Raw genomic sequence first — 20,000 nt, 5'->3', positions numbered from 1 at the left:
GCAATTTCCATGTAATCGCACTTAAATTTTAAAATCGCAAAGGCTGCGATTATTTTTTATGCGCAGTTTGTCATTGATGTACGGCTCTGTAAACGCTGCTCCGTCTGAAAGCACTGTGAGTTTGAGTCACTTATAACGTGCATTTGAAAAAAAACAATGAAACCAGTACTACCAAGAGTGGCCCACCAGTACTATGACAACCTCCCTCATCAATAGACAGTGTGAAAATGCGTGTGCACAACACCTGAGTGGAACTTGGTGGGAAAGGAAAACAGTGGTTAAGGTTAAACATTAAGAAACAACTTGGTTAGGGTTGACAAGTTACACATTTTGGTTTTATTTAGGAGAATAAAAAAACTTTGGTTATGTTATGTTTGCACAGCACCTAAGTGGAACTTCGATTAAGGGTGGAAAAGGAAAACAGTGGTTAAAGGGACACCAGGCAAGTCTGAGTGTTTTTTCTCTACGAAGCTCCCCCTAGCGTCTGGTAGTAAATGCTTTCAAACACACTGTCGTAAAAACGAACTGTTGTCCCTCCCCCCTCGCCACGAGCAACCCAGCTGATCAGCTGTCAACAGCTGAGCAGAGGAACCGGCTATTTCAAAACCAGTTATGTCTACCGAGGCAAGTAAAGCAATATTTTCTTCACAACTGATGGCGAGTTTTTTTAATTTTTTTTATTGTGTTATCATGCATACTAGTATTTTTACCAGGAACGAACGATATGAACGAGGCTAACTAAAGTTACTGCTTTCGTGTTTTGTTTTTTTGGGAGAGTGGACATGAGCATAAAAATATATATATATATATCGGAGGATAATATTTGTCTAAAGTTATATTAGCAAGGCCTAAAAGTTAATCTGGTATAATGACGGTTTACCTTTGCTTGTCTAAGAAAACATCAGAACGTTTATTCTAGCTCGATCATGATATGTGCAACATGTTTATTGCCTATTATCCGACGCGTTGACTTAGTGACATAAAATAAAAGTGTAGGCAATCGCAAAAGCAAGAATGCGAGGTCTGCATCTGACTTGGAGCCTTCTCTGTCTTTCAGCTCTCGCCATTCTGAAAAAGCTTGACCAATATTGATACGTGTGTGAGCCCTCGCTCGGTCTGAAGCTCTTTTCCTTTTTTTTTATTCTTCTGTCAAGGGTTTTCGCTGCTCTGCCATTATCAACAATCTCTAGCCGAATTTCTTTAGACTGCCTCTGTGCTGGGGATGCTTGCCGTATACTGATCCTGCTTCATGTTTGAGACTTTGCGAGACTGAAGGACGCGGGTAGGATACACCAAACTTGCAAGCGGGATATTCTTCCTACAGGCAGTATTTGCGGGTGAGAGAGTCTTCATTCGCCCTGTAATGAGTCATTTAACCATATACCGACTTACGAAGATGATTTATTAACACGAAAAAGTTGCCTGGTGTCCCTTTAAGGTTAGACATTAATAAGAAACAACTTGGTTAGGGTTCACAAGTTACACATCTTGGTTATATTTAGGAGAGTAAAACAACTTTTGTTATGTTATGTTTGCATTTTTTATGTAAGAGAAAAAATGCCTAAGTCATGGCATATTCTGCCTAAGTCACTTTTATTGGTTAGGAAATTGATGATGGATCTTTTTCTTTTTGCATACTTGTTCACACATCTGGTTGAATGTACTGTTATAATATCAATAAAAAATAACAATGTGATTTCTAAAAAATGTGTTTTTTCTTGTTTACCAAAAACATTGAAATATGACTTAGGCAATTATGCTATGAGGCTAACGATATTTAAAATACAGGGGCAAATGTAAATATCATCAACATTAAACAGCTTTAAATAGTATAATAATATGATCAGACTATTCAGATTCAATTTGAACTCAATGTGGCCATTAAAGCAGAAAGAAACATCGAACTCTTATAAAACGGACCTTGTTGACAAATTAACTGCATTTTCAATCCAGAAAATGTAAGTAAACATAATGATATTCTTGTAAAATCACAGAACATCAGTGTTTCCAGTGAAGGGTCTTAGAATCATAGCCTATATCTTAGGAATAATTAAAAACATGTATGTAACTCTGTAATGTAACTCTGTATGTGACTCTTGTATGTAACTGTAATGTAACTCTGTATGTAACTGTAATGTAACATGTAACTGTAATGTAACTTTGTATGTAACTGTAACGTAACTCTCGTATGTAACTTTAATGTATACAGTATATGTATAATGTAAATACAAGTTACATAACAGTTACATACAGTTACATTAGTTACATACAAAAGTTACATAACAGTTACATACAGTTACATTAGTTACATACAAAAGATACATACAGAGTTGCATACAGAGTAACATACAGAGTTACATACAAAAGTTGCATACAGAGTTACGTACAAAATTACATAACAGTTACATACAAGAGTTACATAAGAGTTACATACAAAGTTACATAACAGTTACATACAGTTACATAAGTTACATACAAGAGTTACAAAAGTTACATACAATAGTTATATAACAGTTACATACAGAGTTACATAACAGTTACATACAGAGTTACATACAAAGTTACATAACAGTTACATACAGTTACATAAGTTACATACAAGAGTTATATAACCGTTACATACAAAGTTACATAACAGTTACATACAAAGTTACATACAATAGTTACATAACAGTTACGTACAAAGTTACATAACAGTTACATACAAGAGTTACATAAGTTACATACAAAGTTACATAACAGTTACATACAAAGTTACATAAGTTACATACAATAGTTACATAAGAGTAACATAACAGTTACATACAAAGTTACATAACAGTTACATACAAGAGTTACACAAGTTACATACAATAGTTATATAACAGTTACATACAGAGTTACGTAAGTTACATACAAGAGTTACATAAGTTACATACAAGAGTTACATAAGTTACATACAAAGTTACATAACAGTTACATACAATAGTTACATAAGAGTTACATAACAGTTACATACAAAGTTACATAACAGTTACATACAAGAGTTACATAAGTTACATACAATAGTTATATAACAGTTACATACAGAGTTACATTACAGTTACATACAAAAATTACATAACAGTTACATACAGCATTACATTACAGTTACATACAATGTAGCTGTAATGTAACTCTATTTTGGCTTTGTTCAAAGTGTCTTGAGATCAGTATTGTGTGTCGAAACGAGTCGTGACGTGGATGTATTGTTACGCTCCTAAGCACTAATCATAATTTCTTTGTTTGTGTTGGTTTATTCCCCCAGAGTTCCAGTGCTATGGAGATTCCCACCGGATGAGAGCAGCGATGCGCTCTTTCACAGTAACATCACATCCACATCCATCTGCCTTTTAGCCGTTACCTGCGATCCTGCAACATGCAGAGTTCCTGGAAGAGTCCTGTCCGTGGGCCTTCCTGAATCACCCATGCCTGTCATTCCCATCCCTCGGAGGGTTCGCTCCTTCCACGGCCCTCACACCACCTGCATGCACTCCGCCTGTGGCCCGGCGCGCACCGCCCAGCTCGTACGCACCAAATACAACAACTTTGACCTATACCTGAAGTCTCGATGGATGTATAGTTTCATCCGGTTCCTCCTGTATTTCGGCTGCAGCCTCTTTACCTCCCTCCTCTGGGTGGCGCTGTCTGCGCTCTTCTGTCTTCAGTACGTCAGCGTGCGGGTTTTCCTTCGCCTTCAGTACAAGCTGTCCGTCATCCTCCTCCTGCTGGGTCACCGTCGACTGGACTTCGGGATTCTCAATGATCTGTTCATATACAGCATGCACGTGACCATGTTTCTGATCGGAGGCCTGGGATGGTGTTTCATGGTCTTTGTTGATATGTGAAGTTCTGATTGGGTGAATAAAAATGCTAAAAGACACTTTGGTTTGTTTTTTTGAGCGTGCAACATGACGAAACATTTGAGCGACGTCTTTAAAAAAGAACGTGCATTTCATTGTGAGAAAAATGTTGTGAGTGTGCATGTTTTAAATGGATTAAATGTGTTGTGTGTTTGTGCATAGGGGAATCTGATGTAATATAAACCCAATGTTTCATATATTTTTAGGTCTGCATGCGCCTCGAGTTAATGCTTACGTTTGCTTTTTTTCTTTTATCACGGTTTCTCTTCCTCATGCAGAAAAATCCTTCACTAATGGACTTACTCGTGGCGTTCAGACTATATTATTTGTCTGTTGCCAATCAGGGCATGAGTCTGATGCCCGTGTTGCATTAGTGTGGCGTTTTTGGCGCCAGCCTGGCATGAAAGGAAAGTGAGTGAGTACAATCTGCTATTGTTTGAGGATCAAACATCATATGCCTCACACTTGGCCAAGCATGCTCTTTTGTTCTGAAAGCGAACGGACACCAGTGACGCTTCAGACCAGCCAGTGGAGAGCTCGGGCCAGAGGGGTCAAGACTCGATGAACTGATACACACACATGTACATCTGTCGGATGACAGGAACATGACCCGTGTCAAATGACCGAGGGACACGTATCCAGCACTGCAGACGCGCTGAGATGGTGGTGGTGGTGGTGTAGCACAGTTCAATAACATCTCAGGAACAACATGGAAAACACTATGAATAAAATTGTGTTAATCGCACTGGTGTGTGCAGTTATGATTTCTGTGTATAATAAATGTGAGCCAGACAATTGTGTCCTAATTTGTTTTAAAGAGATGCACAGAATACTACATGTACACATTCCTTGTGCACATTTTACACAAAGAATTTGCTTAAAATCCACAAAAAAAGTTACACTGGTAGGGCTGTGAAACGATCAATCACATCCAAAATAAAAGTTTGTGTTTAGATAACGTGTGTGTGTACTGTGTATATATAAAAACACACACATGCATGTATAATTAAGAAAATATATTTATATATAATATAAATTATATGTAAATATATATACAGTATATACATGCAAATATTTCTGAAATATATACATGCATGTGTGTGTATTTATATATACAAAATAATTATACACAGTACACACATATCTGTAAACACAAACTACTGGTTACAACCGTAACACACTCTTGCAAGCGTGTAAGTCTGTGTGTGTGGAACTACTTTCTTACGCTACAGATTCAATATTTGTCATTACTAGTTCAAAAGATGTGCCCACAATTCTTACTAATTCAGAAACCACTTTAGAACTAGCGATGGATTAGGCTGTTTCTGAGAAGTTAGTGCAGCACAATTGAATTTGACAAACAAGAAGTTATAATTTTAGGCACAATGTTGTGAGTTACTTTGTCTATTTTTGCTCTGCCAAAGAAAATAGATCCAAGCAAAATCACAGTTTTTGTAAATAAATCAATGTTTTTGAACAAAATGGTTGAATGAACGATTCAACGACTCCCATGAAGACTTTCATTTGCAATCTCCTACTGGTGTAGCAAAGTCTTTAGGAAAAAAAACTGGAAAATCTCACTAATCCACTGACTGTCTGTCTGGAACACAAACAAGACAAGAGCAGTGATACAGAGAGTGAAAAGTCCTTGTGCTGTTGCTGTCCCATAGTGAAGGCTATTGTATGTCTTGCAGTTCAGACTTTTTTCTCAGAATTGTGTTTGCTAGTTTTTTCTTTCTCGTAATTGCAAGTTTATATCTCGAAATTGGGAATTATATCTCAAAAAGACAGAATTGTGGGATATAAACTCATAATTAAAAATGTAATTGCGACTTTTTTCTCAGAACGGTGAGTTTATATCTAACAATTCTGACTTTTCTCTCATTTTTCAACTACTCAGTATTGCTATTTCTGTGTTGCAAACGTCAAATAATAACAATAGTACTGGGATAAAAGTTTATAGTCTGGATATAAACACTTGCAGAAGAAATCAAAATGAGTAAACGACCTTTGAAACTAATGTTAACGCTTCAAATAAAGATTGTATCTATATTCTATTTGCTGCGTCAGATTCACTATCCATCCTAAATAGTATTCTAAATTATAATCAATGTGTCCCAAATCGTAGTATGTGAAATAAGTATTCCAAAGAGACCCGGATTGGACGAGGATTCGATTAGAACTACAAACACGAATAAAAAGTGTTAAAAAACTACAAACATGGCGGATGTGTGAGTCCGACGGTTAAGTAGAGGTTTAGATAAAGGGGTTTGAGTGATTAATTATCAGCATCTAACCTGACAAAAAGATATTTATTCATTGTTCTCCACATTATATTTCATCTGCAACAGCATAGTGAACTTTTGTAATGATACGTTTAGTCATTAACTTTTAAATGCATCAGTATGCAAATTGCAAACCAATGAGGAGAGTCTCCGTATGAAAGACCCGCGACTGTCAGATCAACGTGCGACTACATTTCTCAAGGAAATTAAATTAAAATTGTAACTGTGATAAGATGATTGACAGGGCAGTTTAAGCACGTAAATAAGCGACAGAGCTGTCCATTAAAGATGACGAATTAGCCTAGTTTGTCCCAAAGTTTGCCTACTCTTCTGCTACACACTCAAAAGTATGTACTTCGTTACAAAAACAGTACATAAATTTGGGGCATAGTAGGCGAATTGGGACGCAGCAATTGTTACGCCAGTAGGTGACAACCAGTGACTGTTAAAATGTATTTGATGTGTCATTGATTTATTAATATCAAACTATTTTTACATAAAGAAATTTATTTATTTAAATTAAATTAATTTGAATAATTTGAATAAATATATTTTTTTAATTGATTTATTTATAACATTTTAGACATTTATAAATATACTAATTTACACCCCCCACCCACTTCTTTTGGTACATTCTGCGATCCATGACACACTCATTCATAATAGCAAAACAAATGTCTTGTTTTGAAAAAAGTCCCACTGAAGTGCTTTGAAACGCTCAGCATTATTGAGTAATTTCCACTGAAACAGGAAAACAGGGCGGGGCATCTGGAGTAGCCCCTCCCCCTTTTAAAAATAGCCAATAGCGTTGGTTTATATCTCAGAGCCGTTGAGCTCGGTAAAGCTGCAGTTTCCTCCTAATCTCTAACAGTTTCTCCTCCTTTTCTCCTCCATATCACTTTAAAAATTTAATTCTGTGCAGAATTCAAATGAGTATGATGTGTTTTCTGTTCTGCGGCGACTCGATCACATGATCCGCTCTGTGTTTCGTGTCTCTGGACCGGAGCTGCGGCGGTTCACGGGACACTAAAGGCCTATTTATACTTCTGCGTCGAACTCACGCCGTAGCTACGTCGTAGGCTGTGTGTAGCGCGCGTACCCTACGGCGTACCCTGACGTGCACCTCTCCAAAAATGTAACAACGCGTCAATTCTACGCGGACACAAGCGCTGTGATTGGTCTGCCAGAACCCCTCCCTCGGGGTTTCACATGCTCCCTAGGTGCGCGTCAACGCGGACAACGACACAGAAGTATAAATTAAAACCAACACGTTGCCTACGGCGTATAGGCTCCGGCGTAGGTCCGACGCAGAAGTATAATGAGGCCTTAACGTGAAACCAGACTTCATTCGCCCCGATGGAAAGTATATTTACACCTTCTGAATCGTTCCCTATCCCCTATATAGTGCACTAGATGGCATTCACCATGTAGAAAATAGTACATGTGTGAACAAGTGACCGATTTCAGCGTCTGTTTATAATATAGGGGGCGGAGCTTCTGATTATAGAGAGCTTTGATTGGACAGTGCAAAGTGACGTCATCAAAATCCCTGACCCAGTTTTGAATGCTTATATTTTCTAAATGCGAATTTTGTCGTTTTGGAGAACACTTGTTAACAGTAAAGCTAACGACAATAAATAATTCTAAAAGCCAAAAAAACTTACATTTTGATTTCATGGGGTCTTTAAGGTGATCTTACTCGCACCAGGGGAGATTAATCAGAGTTTATTTTTCGATAATACCCATCTGCCTGTACATTATTCCTTTAATTGTTACTTTTGAGGCATTGTTCATTCGAAATGAACTGTACGGGACGGTCCGACTGTGTCTTTAAAAACTCCTGAAAGCGCTGGAGAATGATGTCAGACTGAACGCGAAATCACTTCCTGAACTGAGAGAGAGAGAGAGAGAGAGAGAGAGGAGAGAGAGAGAGAGAGAGAGAGAGAGAGAGAGAGAGAGATCGCTGTTGTTGTAGACAGACAGACAGACAGACAGCAGTGGAGGTGAGGAGGGTCTGTCTGAACACACACACACACACACACACAAGCGGACCCGCTGGAAACTCTTCACATCATCCAGAGGAACAGCCCGACTGAAGGAGAGAGTCTCCGGGTAAATATCACATCTGACACGCAGCATGTTTGAGCTCTGACTGCATGACGCATATGGGGCCATATTTTTATTTCTACTTCATATATTCTATGATTCAGAGTGTACAGCTGCATTTACACTGATGGGGGTCCGATTTCACTGAAACTTGGGGTTGCTTTCTTAATCGTAATGTCTCACATTCAGGCTGATGAAACTTGTTTAAAAGATAAATAAACTGTGGCAGTGAAGGAATGCAGGTGGAATGTGTTTTGCGAGCATATTGTGAAACGTGTGTGTGTGTGTGTGTGTGTGTGTGTGTGTGTGTGTTTGAGTTTATTAGTGATTTAATGCAGGATGATGATTATGATTATGACTCACTGCAGAAAATCAAACACTGTTAAAACTCAGAGCAGAACATTTACTTTTGCAAAGCTGTGTCTGTCAACTACTGGGTTTTTTAACATGTATGACAATCTGAAAATGCTCTTATGCAGTTTTTGGGGCATGTGCAGTGATATTCTGTGAAGGAACTTGAAGTTCTTGGATATTTGAAAAGAAAGATTGTCATTCACAGATTGAAGTGCCACAGCTAAATTCTGTGTTTTATGCTATGACCGAATCTCTGGTTGCAGAAATACTTTTATTCATAAATGAAGTTGATTGTGGCTTGAATCCTCAGCTGTGGACTTCAGTGTTCACTGAAACCGGATGTCATTTTTAACTCACTTGAACAGGGCATGGGCCGGACATAAACCAGCTAACGCAAGGCAAGTTTATTTATACTGCACATCTCATGCACTGTGGCAATTCAAAGTGCTTTACAGAAAATGATTAAAATAATCACAAAATAAAAGCAAGGCAAATTAAAGCAGTTATAAAAGAGAAATATACTTATATATACTTCCATGACTTTATGATACAGTTCTAAAATGAATTAAAAGAGTAAAAAGATGATGCATAGATAAACTTCTCATCTGGCGACACACCGGTGTATCATATTTTTCACAACTCCCAGTTTTACTCTGAGATTTTCCCATGGTGATTACACTGTGTGTGTGTGTGTGTGTGTGTGTGTGTGTGTGTGTGTGTCCAGCTAACGGTTTGAGACAGATTGATAAGGCGAGTTTGTTCATCGAGTGTTCAGACCAGACTTGTGCTCAGCTTTAGATTTGAGGGTTTGTTGCTTTAAGATTATTCAGAAGATGACTAAATTAGAGAAAGGAAGTTTGGTCAGAGGAGAGAGTGTATAGCCACATGAAGTGTGTGTGTGTGTGTGTGTGACTCTTGCATGCTGCTGTCTGGTTTCCAAGACATGTGACTGTGCACAATGCCTCCTTTCCTATGAAACTAACATGTGATCCATGGCATTTCCTGAATACGATTGCTCTCTCCATCTTGATAATATCTAACAAATATTTTATGTGTGCACGGTGAGTCATTTCAGCAGAATAGTGTCATATTCTGCGTTGAACGAAGCCTAACGTCTGCTTTTCCGTGTTTCTCCTCGTGTGAAGAGGTTTTGAGAGAGTTTTGAACTGTGGTAGAGCCACAGGGCTTCTTCACACCGTGGTAAAACTCACACCAGCTGTTACTGCAAATGTGCTGAATATGAATATGAATGTACAGCACTGCTTTTTTTTTTTCCCAGTGGCTGAATCTTAAATAAGTCTTACAGCCTTTGCAAAATGTAATTTATTGTTGCTATTTCAAGCTATCGGAATATTTTTATTCCTTTTAGGCCCACGTGTCATTGGCCATTTTGGTTTCTCTTGAATATCTCTGGGTTTTGCTCACACACTGTGAACCTGTATTAAAGAGTGTGTTTTCTGTGACCTTCTGTAGTTTTGTTGATGGCTTTCGAGGATGAGGGCACATCACCAAACATGCCCATGTTGGCGTTTGTCTAATTACAGGGTTCGTACAAGTACTTGAATTTGACTTTTTGAAATGTAAGTCTTGGAAAACCCTTGAAAACAGACATACAGTGTTTATGAAAAGGAACTTTAATTATTGAAAGACAATATATGTGAAATTAGTGTTTTATCGATAAAACAATCTTTTCTCACATGATGAACGCTGTAGCCCGTCTGATATAGATATAGAGCCACTTCGCATGGCTATGAGTGTGATATTGCTCATAAATATCCAAGTTTATGATACAGCTTTCAGTCTTCATGTCAAATCATATATTCATGGGAGAAAAATCAGTTTGAAAAAAGAAATTGATATCTTTCACTGGTTAAAGAAAGTTTCCGCAGTCATTGCATCTGCTGCACTTTATTAGTACCATTTTGTTTTATTAGTTTCTTTATCTATTAACCTTTTTCAGAATTTGAAAGATAATAAAGATATTGTTTGATAAGTGAGATCTCTGAATGAAGTCCTTGAACATCAAAAAGTACTTCCTGGAATTTGGCTGAGGCCTGTGATTAGACGAGCTTCAGATTAATACACTAGAGTTTGATTGGAAACTCTTTGGCATGAACAACTGAAGACATGGGAAGTGTTTTCTCCTCTCGTCTGTTTATTCACTATGCTTCAACAAAATAAAGAAAAACCACATGAATTTCCCACATTTTCCTCATGTGATCACACACATTTGCACATGGGAAACATGTGGTTTCAGAACAGTTCCCATGTGCAGAATATGTGACCGCTTGTGTTTTTGTGCGTGTGGTTTTTCGATAAGGGATTTCTCCTCTTCTCACCTCTAGTAAACCTGGCTTTGGATGTTCCTCTTTCGTAAGTTGCTTTGGATAAATGCATGACCATATGGTTAGTTGCATTGTTTTTTATGATGTAGGGCTGCACAGATCACGACAAAAATCATAATTGTCGATTATTGCCTTGAAATTGTAATTACGATTATCACAATTTACATCGAATTATGTTTTGAATGGCTTTTTGCCATTGTTTGAAGTGACATATTGTTATATCAAAATTAACAAAAAAAAAACTGGTATTGCTTTTCTATAGCCTTAAGCCTCAAATATCAAATATAAAAAAAAAAAAATTGAATTTAAAGACACCAAAGTAAAAAAATGCATGGTATTATATTATGTTATACTAAAATTAAAACAATGGGGGGAAAAAAACATAAGATAAGCTGTAGAAAGAAACAAAACACATATTAAACACACAGAATAATGTAATTATTATTTATTTTTTTCGCCTTTGAATGATCCATAATTGTAATCGCGATTACAAATTCGATTAATTGTGCAGCCCTGTTATTATGCATTGTGTTCTCCTCTAAACCTGGCTCTTCTGTAAGTGGCTTCGGATAAATGCATGACTTTATATTGTTTATTATTATGCATTAACTAATGATCTCTGCATCGGAAGTGAATCAATCAAAACTAACTTTATCTGGAGAATAACTTTATTCTAGATCTGCTGTAAAGCCAATCTCTGTTACTGTAATCTCCTATTATCACTGTAAAGCTGCTTTGAAACGATCTATATTGTTAAAGCGCTGTATAAATTTGACATTTAGTACTATTTTTCCTGTGCATCCATCTTTGGGTCATGACCCCCTGTTTTTAAAGCCGTTTTCTGTGGTCATGTGTGCATGGAGCGTTCTCTCACAGCGCACAAGGCCGTGTTTCTCCGTGTGTGTGTGTCTCAGTGCATGCCTGTAACAGCGCTGTCTTTGGTTTGGCCGGGGTCCAGGGCCCGATGACGCGCACAGCTGTATTTTTGCACCGTGTCCTGATTTGCCTTCCCGAGGCCTCGCTCATCCACACATTCCTCATGGGGCTGAAGGGGCAGTCGGGGTTTGCTGGGTGTCTCGGGGCCGAACCCTGACGGGCCCCTTCGCTGAGGGCCTTATCTGAACACAATGAGCTCGCTCTGAACACCAGTAATGAGATCTCGGCCCATGCGGGGACTCTCGAGACGTGCTGGGATTTGTTCTATAGTGTACGCGCTACACGATCCACAGACTTCTTGAATACACATGTGATTGAAAATCTGGAATCTGAGGGAGCAAAAAAATCGAATCTCCTTTAAAGTTGTGCGTTTATGTTGGCGATTGTGCTGCACTCACTCACACAAATACATGTTTTATATATTTACGGTAGAAAACGTACAAAATATCTTTACTTAATATCCTCATGATTTTTGGCATGAAAGAAAAATGGATCATTTTGACCCGTACAGTGTGTTGTTGGCTATTGCCACAGATATCCCCGTGCGACTCGAGACTGGTGACGTGATCCGGGGTCACACATGATATGATGTTGCTCAAGTTCAAATGCTCACACAGATTGACTTGGTTTAACACTGACTTCTGTGTTCTGTGCATCTCTACACTATGGGGCTCTTTCGCACTCTTTTAGCTAAATGTGAGATATGCAACTTGATATTTTAGCCGATATGGATTCTGAACATGATGTAACGGGGTTGAAACAACTTCTGAACAGTATTGTGAGTAGGGATGCACCGATATTAACATTTTGGCCGATACCGATAACCGATAAATCTTAAAACTGAGTATTTCAATCTGACTCACTAAAGGCATTCTGGGTAATAACGTGCTTGAAACGGTCTTATTTCTCAGTAGTTGACTGCTAAACACGGGCTTTAGCAGCTGATTCTTAAACTACAACTAATATGATTATGACATGATATAATAAATATGATTGGAATCACTTCAAAAAGCAAAATACAGTTCAGTGCAACATGTGAAGTCATTAAGCTACATAAAATTATTAATGAGAACATTATAATTGTGTGTTTGTGACATGGCTTTTAATGTTTTTTAATATACATTTATATGAAAAATTTGTATGCATATTTATCAGCCAATATATCGGTTATCGTCTTGCTTGCAAATATAAAGAATTATCGGTTATCGGTATCGGCCAAAATTTTCAGACCGAAATTTTGACATTATTTTGTGTGTATTTAACAATTAAAGTGCAATAAGCAGCAAAAATAACTCCGTTTAGTCCTGAGAGGAGGCTTTATGTGTGTGAGCTCAAAATCTGCGGGAATAAGCACAATTATGCTGGTTTTGTTTGTTTATTCTGTGGAAAATGAGAATTGGAAGCGTTTCAGATATTTCCGTGTCAATATGTAGCGAAAAATCTATATTTTTGACAATACTACATTGCACTTATAGTTTATTATTTCAGATGCCTTTTTAAAAAACAACAATTGAAAAATGCATGTATTATATTTGAAATCTGGCGGGTGTTAATGTCATATATACACATTTTTATAATCCATGGCATGAGAAAAATCGTTTTCTGCAGTAATGTTTAAAATGGATGCAAGAAACGAAGAACAACCCCAGCTCTCAAATATGATGAACCACACTGCGTTATTCTCAGCCAGTGTTCTTCTGAACAATATTATTCCTGTAAAAACAAAAGCATTTCTGTCCCATGACAGAGTTGAAGTGTTGAGGCCGGTATCAGTGAAGTCCTGTGTTGAGCCAGTCCTGCGACGCTCCAGGGTTAGGGTTCAGATAGCATGTAGTCCATGTTGTTTACAGTCACTAAACTCCCACTGGCATTATTAATAGTAACGACGCACCTGTCGCTGTTTCTGACGCCTGGACTCTGATCCTCTGCATTCAAATTTCAATTCAAATCAAATGCAGTTGCTTGACACACACACACACACACACACACACACACACACACACACACACACACACACACAGGTAAGATGATTTCATGTTTCTGAAAGAGTCTCTTCTGCTCGGCAACGCTGCGTTTATTTGATCAAAAACGCAGTGAAACAGTGAAATATTATTATAATGTAAATCATCAGTTTTCTATGTGAATATACAGTAAAGTGTCATTTATTCCTGTGATCATTTCTTCATTACTCCAGTCTTCAGTGTCACATGATCCTTCACAAATCATTTTAATATGATTTGATGCTCAAGAAACATTTATGATTATTATCAGTGTCATATTTTTGTGGAAACCTTTGATGAATAAGTTCAAAAGAACAGCGTATTCAATATTTTGGAACATTATAAATGTCTTTACTGTAACTTTAGATCAATTTAATGCGTCCTTGATGTATAAAAATATTAATTCTTTTTTTTTTTTTTTTAATCATACGTGCCCCAAACATATACAGTGTAGGTCAAAATAATGATCTGTGAAGGATCATGTGCTGATTTGAACACAGTTATGTTTCGTATTTGTGCGGAAACCGTCATACATTTGACTTTTCAGGATTCTTTGATGAATAGAAAGTTCAAAAGAACAGCATTGATTTAAAATAGAATCTTTTGCAACATTATAAAAGTCACTTTTGATCAGTTTAATGCGTCCTTGATGAATGAAGCTATTAATATCTTCCCGACCCAGAGCTTTACAGTCCCTCTATTAACCTGTTCGGTCAGACGCTGGAGTGAAATGTGGGTGTAATGATGTAATGTTGTGTAAACAGTGTCCACATACTGTTCACGGAAAACTGTTGATGCTTAATTGTATTTCTGTGTACTTTTCATAAGGGAAATATGGGATGAAGGAGATCAAGGCTGCGAAAAAAGAACAATACGTGTGTTTTTATGGACGTATTAAACCCACGATATGATGTGGCGCGGACTCTGAGTGTGTGATTCACGGTTGAACTTGTGCCGGAGGTTTGATAGTTTGTTAAATTAAAAGGCTTTCTCTGTCTCTCCCTCCCCCTCTGTGTCTTTGTGATTTCTGGTAAGTGACATGACTGGCCTTTGGCATAACGCCTGGCATGATCACATGGTATGGATGTGTGTGTGTGTGTGTGTGAATAATTCCACATGAATGACTGTGTGTGTATATTGTATAATTCCAGCAGGAGAGCTCACTGTTGTTCAGGACCGTTTGAGCTGGGATCAGTTTCTGTGTTTGATACACATGTTAAAACACGCACATGCTAAATGCAGTCGCTAAAACTAGCATGCTAACGATTGTTCTTCATTTGTTACATAGGAGTTTTTCATCATAGTTGACGTGAGGAATCCTCACTGTGTAGTAGCAAAGTGAGCCATTTATTAGTGGTCAAGCATTTATTAAAGGTTGTATCAGTGATTTCAGGCCCCAATTTTTTTTATCACATTCATCTAATCTTTCCTAACGATCCGCTAGCTGCCCGCCCCATAAGCAAGCCCGTCAAAAAACAACGTCTCTGTAGGCAGCCTCAAAACCTCTCAACACCCCCGTCCACCTCCCTGGAATTCTGTGTTTATATCTCACAATTCGTACTTTTTTCAGAATTCTGAGTTTAAATCTTAGAATTCTGACTTTTTTCCCTTGAATTCTGTGTTTAAATCCTGGAATTCTGACTTTTTCCCCCCAGAATTCTGAGTTTAAATCTCACAATTCTGACATTTTTCCCTAGAATTCTGAGTTTAAATTTCGCAATTCCAACAATTTTCCCTGGAATTCTGTGTTTTATATCTCACAATTCTGAATTTTTTTCCGGATTTCTGAGTTTAACGCCTAGAAATCTGACTTTTTCCCCCCTGACTTCTCAGTTTAAAGCCCAGAATTCTGACTTTTTTTCCGGAATTCTGAGGTTAAATCTCGCAATTCCGACTATTTTCCCTGGAATTCTGTGTTTATATCTCACAATTCGTACTTTTTTCAGAATTCTGAGTTTAAATCTTAGAATTCTGACTTTTTTCCCTAGAATTCTTAGTTTAAATTCTGGAATTCTGACTTTTCCCCCCCCAAGAATTCTGAGTTTAAATCTCGCAATTCAGACTTTTTTCCCTTGAATTCTGTGTTTAAATCCTGGAATTCTGACTTTTTCCCCCCAGAATTCTGAGTTTAAATCTCACAATTCTGACATTTTTCCCTAGAATTCTGAGTTTAAATTTCGCAATTCCAACAATTTTCCCTGGAATTCTGTGTTTTATATCTCACAATTCTGAATTTTTTTCCGGATTTCTGAGTTTAACGCCTAGAAATCTGACTTTTCCCCCCCTGACTTCTCAGTTTAAAGCCCAGAATTCAGACTTTTTTTCCGGAATTCTGAGGTTAAATCTCGCAATTCCGACTATTTTCCCTGGAATTCTGTGTTTATATCTCACAATTCGTACTTTTTTCAGAATTCTGAGTTTAAATCTTAGAATTCTGACTTTTTTCCCTAGAATTCTTAGTTTAAATTCTGGAATTCTGACTTCCCCCCCCCCCCAGAATTCTGAGTTTAAATCTCGCAATTCAGACTTTTTTCCCTTGAATTCTGTGTTTAAATCCTGGAATTCTGACTTTCCCCCCCCCCAGAATTCTGAGTTTAAATCTCGCAATTCAGACTTTTTTCCCTCTAATTCTGTGTTTAAATCCTGGAATTCTGACTTTTTCCCCCCAGAATTCTGAGTGTAAATCTCACAATTCTGACATTTTTCCCTAGAATTCTGAGTTTAAATTTCGCAATTCCAACAATTTTCCCTGGAATTCTGTGTTTTATATCTCACAATTCTGATTTTTTTTCCGGATTTCTGAGTTTAACGCCTAGAAATCTGACTTTTTCCCCCCTGACTTCTCAGTTTAAAGCCCAGAATTCTGACTTTTTTTCCGGAATTCTGAGGTTAAATCTCGCAATTCCGACTATTTTCCCTGGAATTCTGTGTTTATATCTCACAATTCTTACTTTTTTCAGAATTCTGAGTTTAAATCTTATAATTCTGACTTTTTTCCCTAGAATTCTTAGTTTAAATTCTGGAATTCTGACTTTCCCCCCCAGAATTCTGAGTTTAAATTTTGCAATTCAGACTTTTTTCCCTTGAATTCTGTTTAAATCCTGGAATTCAGACTTTTCCCCCTAGAATTCTTAGGTTAAATCTCGCAATTCCGACTATTTTCCCTGGAATTCTGTGTTTATATCTCACAATTCTAACTTTTTCCGGAATTCTGTGTTTATATCTGCGTGGGCAAACATCATCACACACACTTTCTTACAATCACTATCAGTCCTGCGTCCCCTCAGCAGAATCTAAAGTGTAATGCTCAGCTTTCTAGATCTTCGATATTATTATGAATTATCTCTTTTACTATGACTGGCACATTCTTGTTCTCCTGGTCTTCTGGATCTTGTGCACTCCTGCTGTGATCCAGATCTTTGGTTGAGCTCCAGGAGAACGTCTGGAAAACCTCAGGGAACGTCCCGTCTTTCTCCTGTCTTACGGTCTTCATCCGTGATCCAGTGCAAACCCAGCTTACCTCCGGGCTCGTTAATGTTTTTACGGACTGATAATGATCAATAACAAGAGTTACATGAGTAATTCACAGAACTAACAATCATCTCAGTTCACTGTGAATGCGGTTTGTTTCATTATTATTATGTGTGTGTGGATGAGCAATGAAGCCCAGATGAAGCCCAGAGGTTAATCATCAACAGTTTTGAGCATCTTCAGAGTTTTACTTCACAGTCTGTGTTTATTTACACTCATTTAATGCTGCTCAAATGTGGCATACATGTATTTACACGACATCTGCATTATGAGATTAATGTCATTTATCTCAGCTCATATAATATAAGCCTTTAGAAATTGTTAAATAAAAACAGGAACTCATTTCCAAGATTATGACGACAATCATTGTTAATGCCAATTAATAGAAAGCGTTTGGGTAAAAGGCATCGTGTCATATTCAGCGTTTATGAAGTAGTCGGTTGCTTTCTGTGCATTAGAGAATCGAGAGTTCATTGATTATTTTACTGGCATGAAAAACTAAATGGTTATTTAAAGCTGCACTGTGTAACTTTTTAAGTTGATTCTTAGCAAAAAACGCTTTATTCTATCAAAAGTATATGTGCTCCTTCATGTGTAATTACTTCCACCAACTAATCAAGTATTCTCGCAAGCGTAAAATCTGCCATTTATAATACATACGCGCGAGTCTCTCGAATGGCGGCAGCATGTTGCGCCTGCGCCTCCATCTTGAAAATACATGTGCCAAAGAGGGACATCCCTGGAAATTCAAGCTTCGCCTTTCGCGCTTTACACTCCGTGACACCGAGACGACTGCGAGGGGGAGATTACTCACGACTGCCGGCAGATCTGAAAGAGTGCTGAAGATGGAGGATCACTCCTATTCTCGAGGACATGTAGCTGTTAGAGTCGCCAAGGAAGCGAGAGAGAGAATTAAAACGTCAACGCGAATCAGCAAGACCAAAGTCAATACTGGAGTCACTTCTCCCAGATGGAAAGAGCTCATGAGGAGCAAAGATGTTGAAACGGACGCCGAGGTCTTCTGCTTTCCTCTCGACAGGTAATTCAGCCTATTTGTGTAAATTAGAAGTTGTATAGTTTCTTGTGTAACCATAGCATGGCTGTGCGTAACGCCAGAACCACCTCTAGTATAACTCAAGTTACTTTTCCTCGTGTCAATGGTGAAAAGTATTGTTTACCTTGTAACATAAATCTGTGCTGCGACGGATCACAGGTGATGAATAGCTTTAACTAGTTTGAACACTCATGGACGGAGTCGAACTGGAATAATACGGCCACCGCAGGAGTTAAAACGCCCTCGCAATTGAAAGGAACAGAAACTAATGTTCACTGGGTAGTCATGTACAATTTCACCACTAGATGGGGGAAAATATCACACAGTGTAGCTTTAAACTGGGAATACAAAATCCTTGATCAACATGAGCAGATCTGAACATAATGCTGCAATCAACACTTTATTTCTCTTTCTCTGATGTTTGGTGATTGTTTTCGACAGACCAGTTGTGGAAAGTATTTGAGTAAATGTAATTACTGTATATTTTAGGCTACTTTGTAGTTTTAGCTATTAGCAACATTTACTCTCTCCTTCACTACATTTCTTACACTCTTTAGTCCAATACAGTTGTGAAGAGTAATGCAATTACTAGTTACATTTTGCATGGCACTTTTTCTTCTGCAGTTTTATTGCTGCTGTATAAAGAAGCGATATCGCCATCTACAGGGCGCTGACTGTTTCATTTTACTCAACATTATTTTATTTGTCCGTTATATTGAAGAGACTTTTTTTGAAGGATATTGGTTTGCTTTGAATGTTTGTAGACGTGATTTATTGCAATATTGAGGAGTTCAGTTTTATTTTGATTTTAGAAAATTAAACCTGATTTCTCATAAATCAACTGTTTCTTGTTTTTCACTGGCATGTCTTAGGAGTCGAGGACTAGTTCATCTCTGAGTCTTCGTTCAGTACGAGTGAAATACTGACGTTCTGCTGAACTCCTCGAAGACTTTACTCCAGTCGTGTTGATATTGGTGACTTGTAACTTGTAATGGGAGTCATTTTTGCTGTAAGGTATCTGTACATTTACTCAAGTATGGTTTCCAGGTACTCTTTCCACTTCTGTCACACACACACACACACACACACACAGCTGGTTTTCGTCGTGGCCGTTGGAGCTGTTAGTCTCTGACTCATGTGTGTACTTACTCAGCAGAGAGTTTTACTCTATTCACTCACGCTTTCACTGAACACACTGTGAGCTGACGTGTTCATCTGTGTGTGTGTGTGTGTGTGTGTGTGTGTGTGATGATGATGAAGATGATGATGGGTCAGATCATGAGCGTTTTGCATGTTTTCAGTTCTCTATTACCGGATAATGATGAGATTAAATCATCATTGCACTTCTTCATCAGTTATTTCTAGAATGCTTTACTCAAGATAATTGTTTGAGTCATTCATGAGGCGTCCAGAGACGGGCTTGCCTTACTTGTGTGGGATTGGATTATGGTGTTTCGGAAATTCCCTTTCATGTAGTGTGTATTAAAGCTGTTTGTGAGTGTAAAATG

The 20,000-nt window shown here is 37.9% G+C and overlaps 2 protein-coding genes across 4 annotated transcripts in view; both read left to right on the top strand.

Annotated features, from left to right (window-relative positions):
- tmem250 (transmembrane protein 250) overlaps positions 1-4,687 on the top strand; it is a 6,273-nt gene extending 1,586 nt beyond the window's left edge. Inside the window, exons 1-2 of one of the 2 annotated variants that reach the window (XM_084415182.1) lie at positions 1,166-1,337; positions 3,287-4,687. In XM_084415182.1, the coding sequence (XP_084271308.1) occupies positions 3,447-3,866 (420 nt within the window). In that variant the 5' untranslated portion in view covers positions 1,166-1,337; positions 3,287-3,446 and the 3' untranslated portion in view covers positions 3,867-4,687. Of the gene's footprint in view, positions 1-1,165; positions 1,338-3,286 lie in introns of those variants that run through there. The other variant, XM_084415181.1, reaches the window with a different exon arrangement.
- Positions 4,688-8,054: 3,367 nt separating this feature from the next.
- Positions 8,055-20,000, top strand: part of nacc2 (NACC family member 2) — a 45,198-nt gene continuing 33,252 nt past the window's right edge. The window contains exon 1 of one of the 2 annotated variants that reach the window (XM_084415167.1): positions 8,055-8,278. The gene's annotated coding sequence lies outside the window, so the exon portion shown is untranslated. The remainder of the gene's footprint in view (positions 8,279-20,000) is intronic. The other variant, XR_014628046.1, reaches the window with a different exon arrangement.

Source organism: Rutilus rutilus (assembly GCF_951802725.1).
Source record: "Rutilus rutilus genome assembly, chromosome: 7".
Taxonomy (NCBI): Eukaryota; Metazoa; Chordata; class Actinopteri; order Cypriniformes; family Leuciscidae; genus Rutilus; species Rutilus rutilus.
This window is presented reverse-complemented; position numbering and strand designations above follow the sequence as displayed.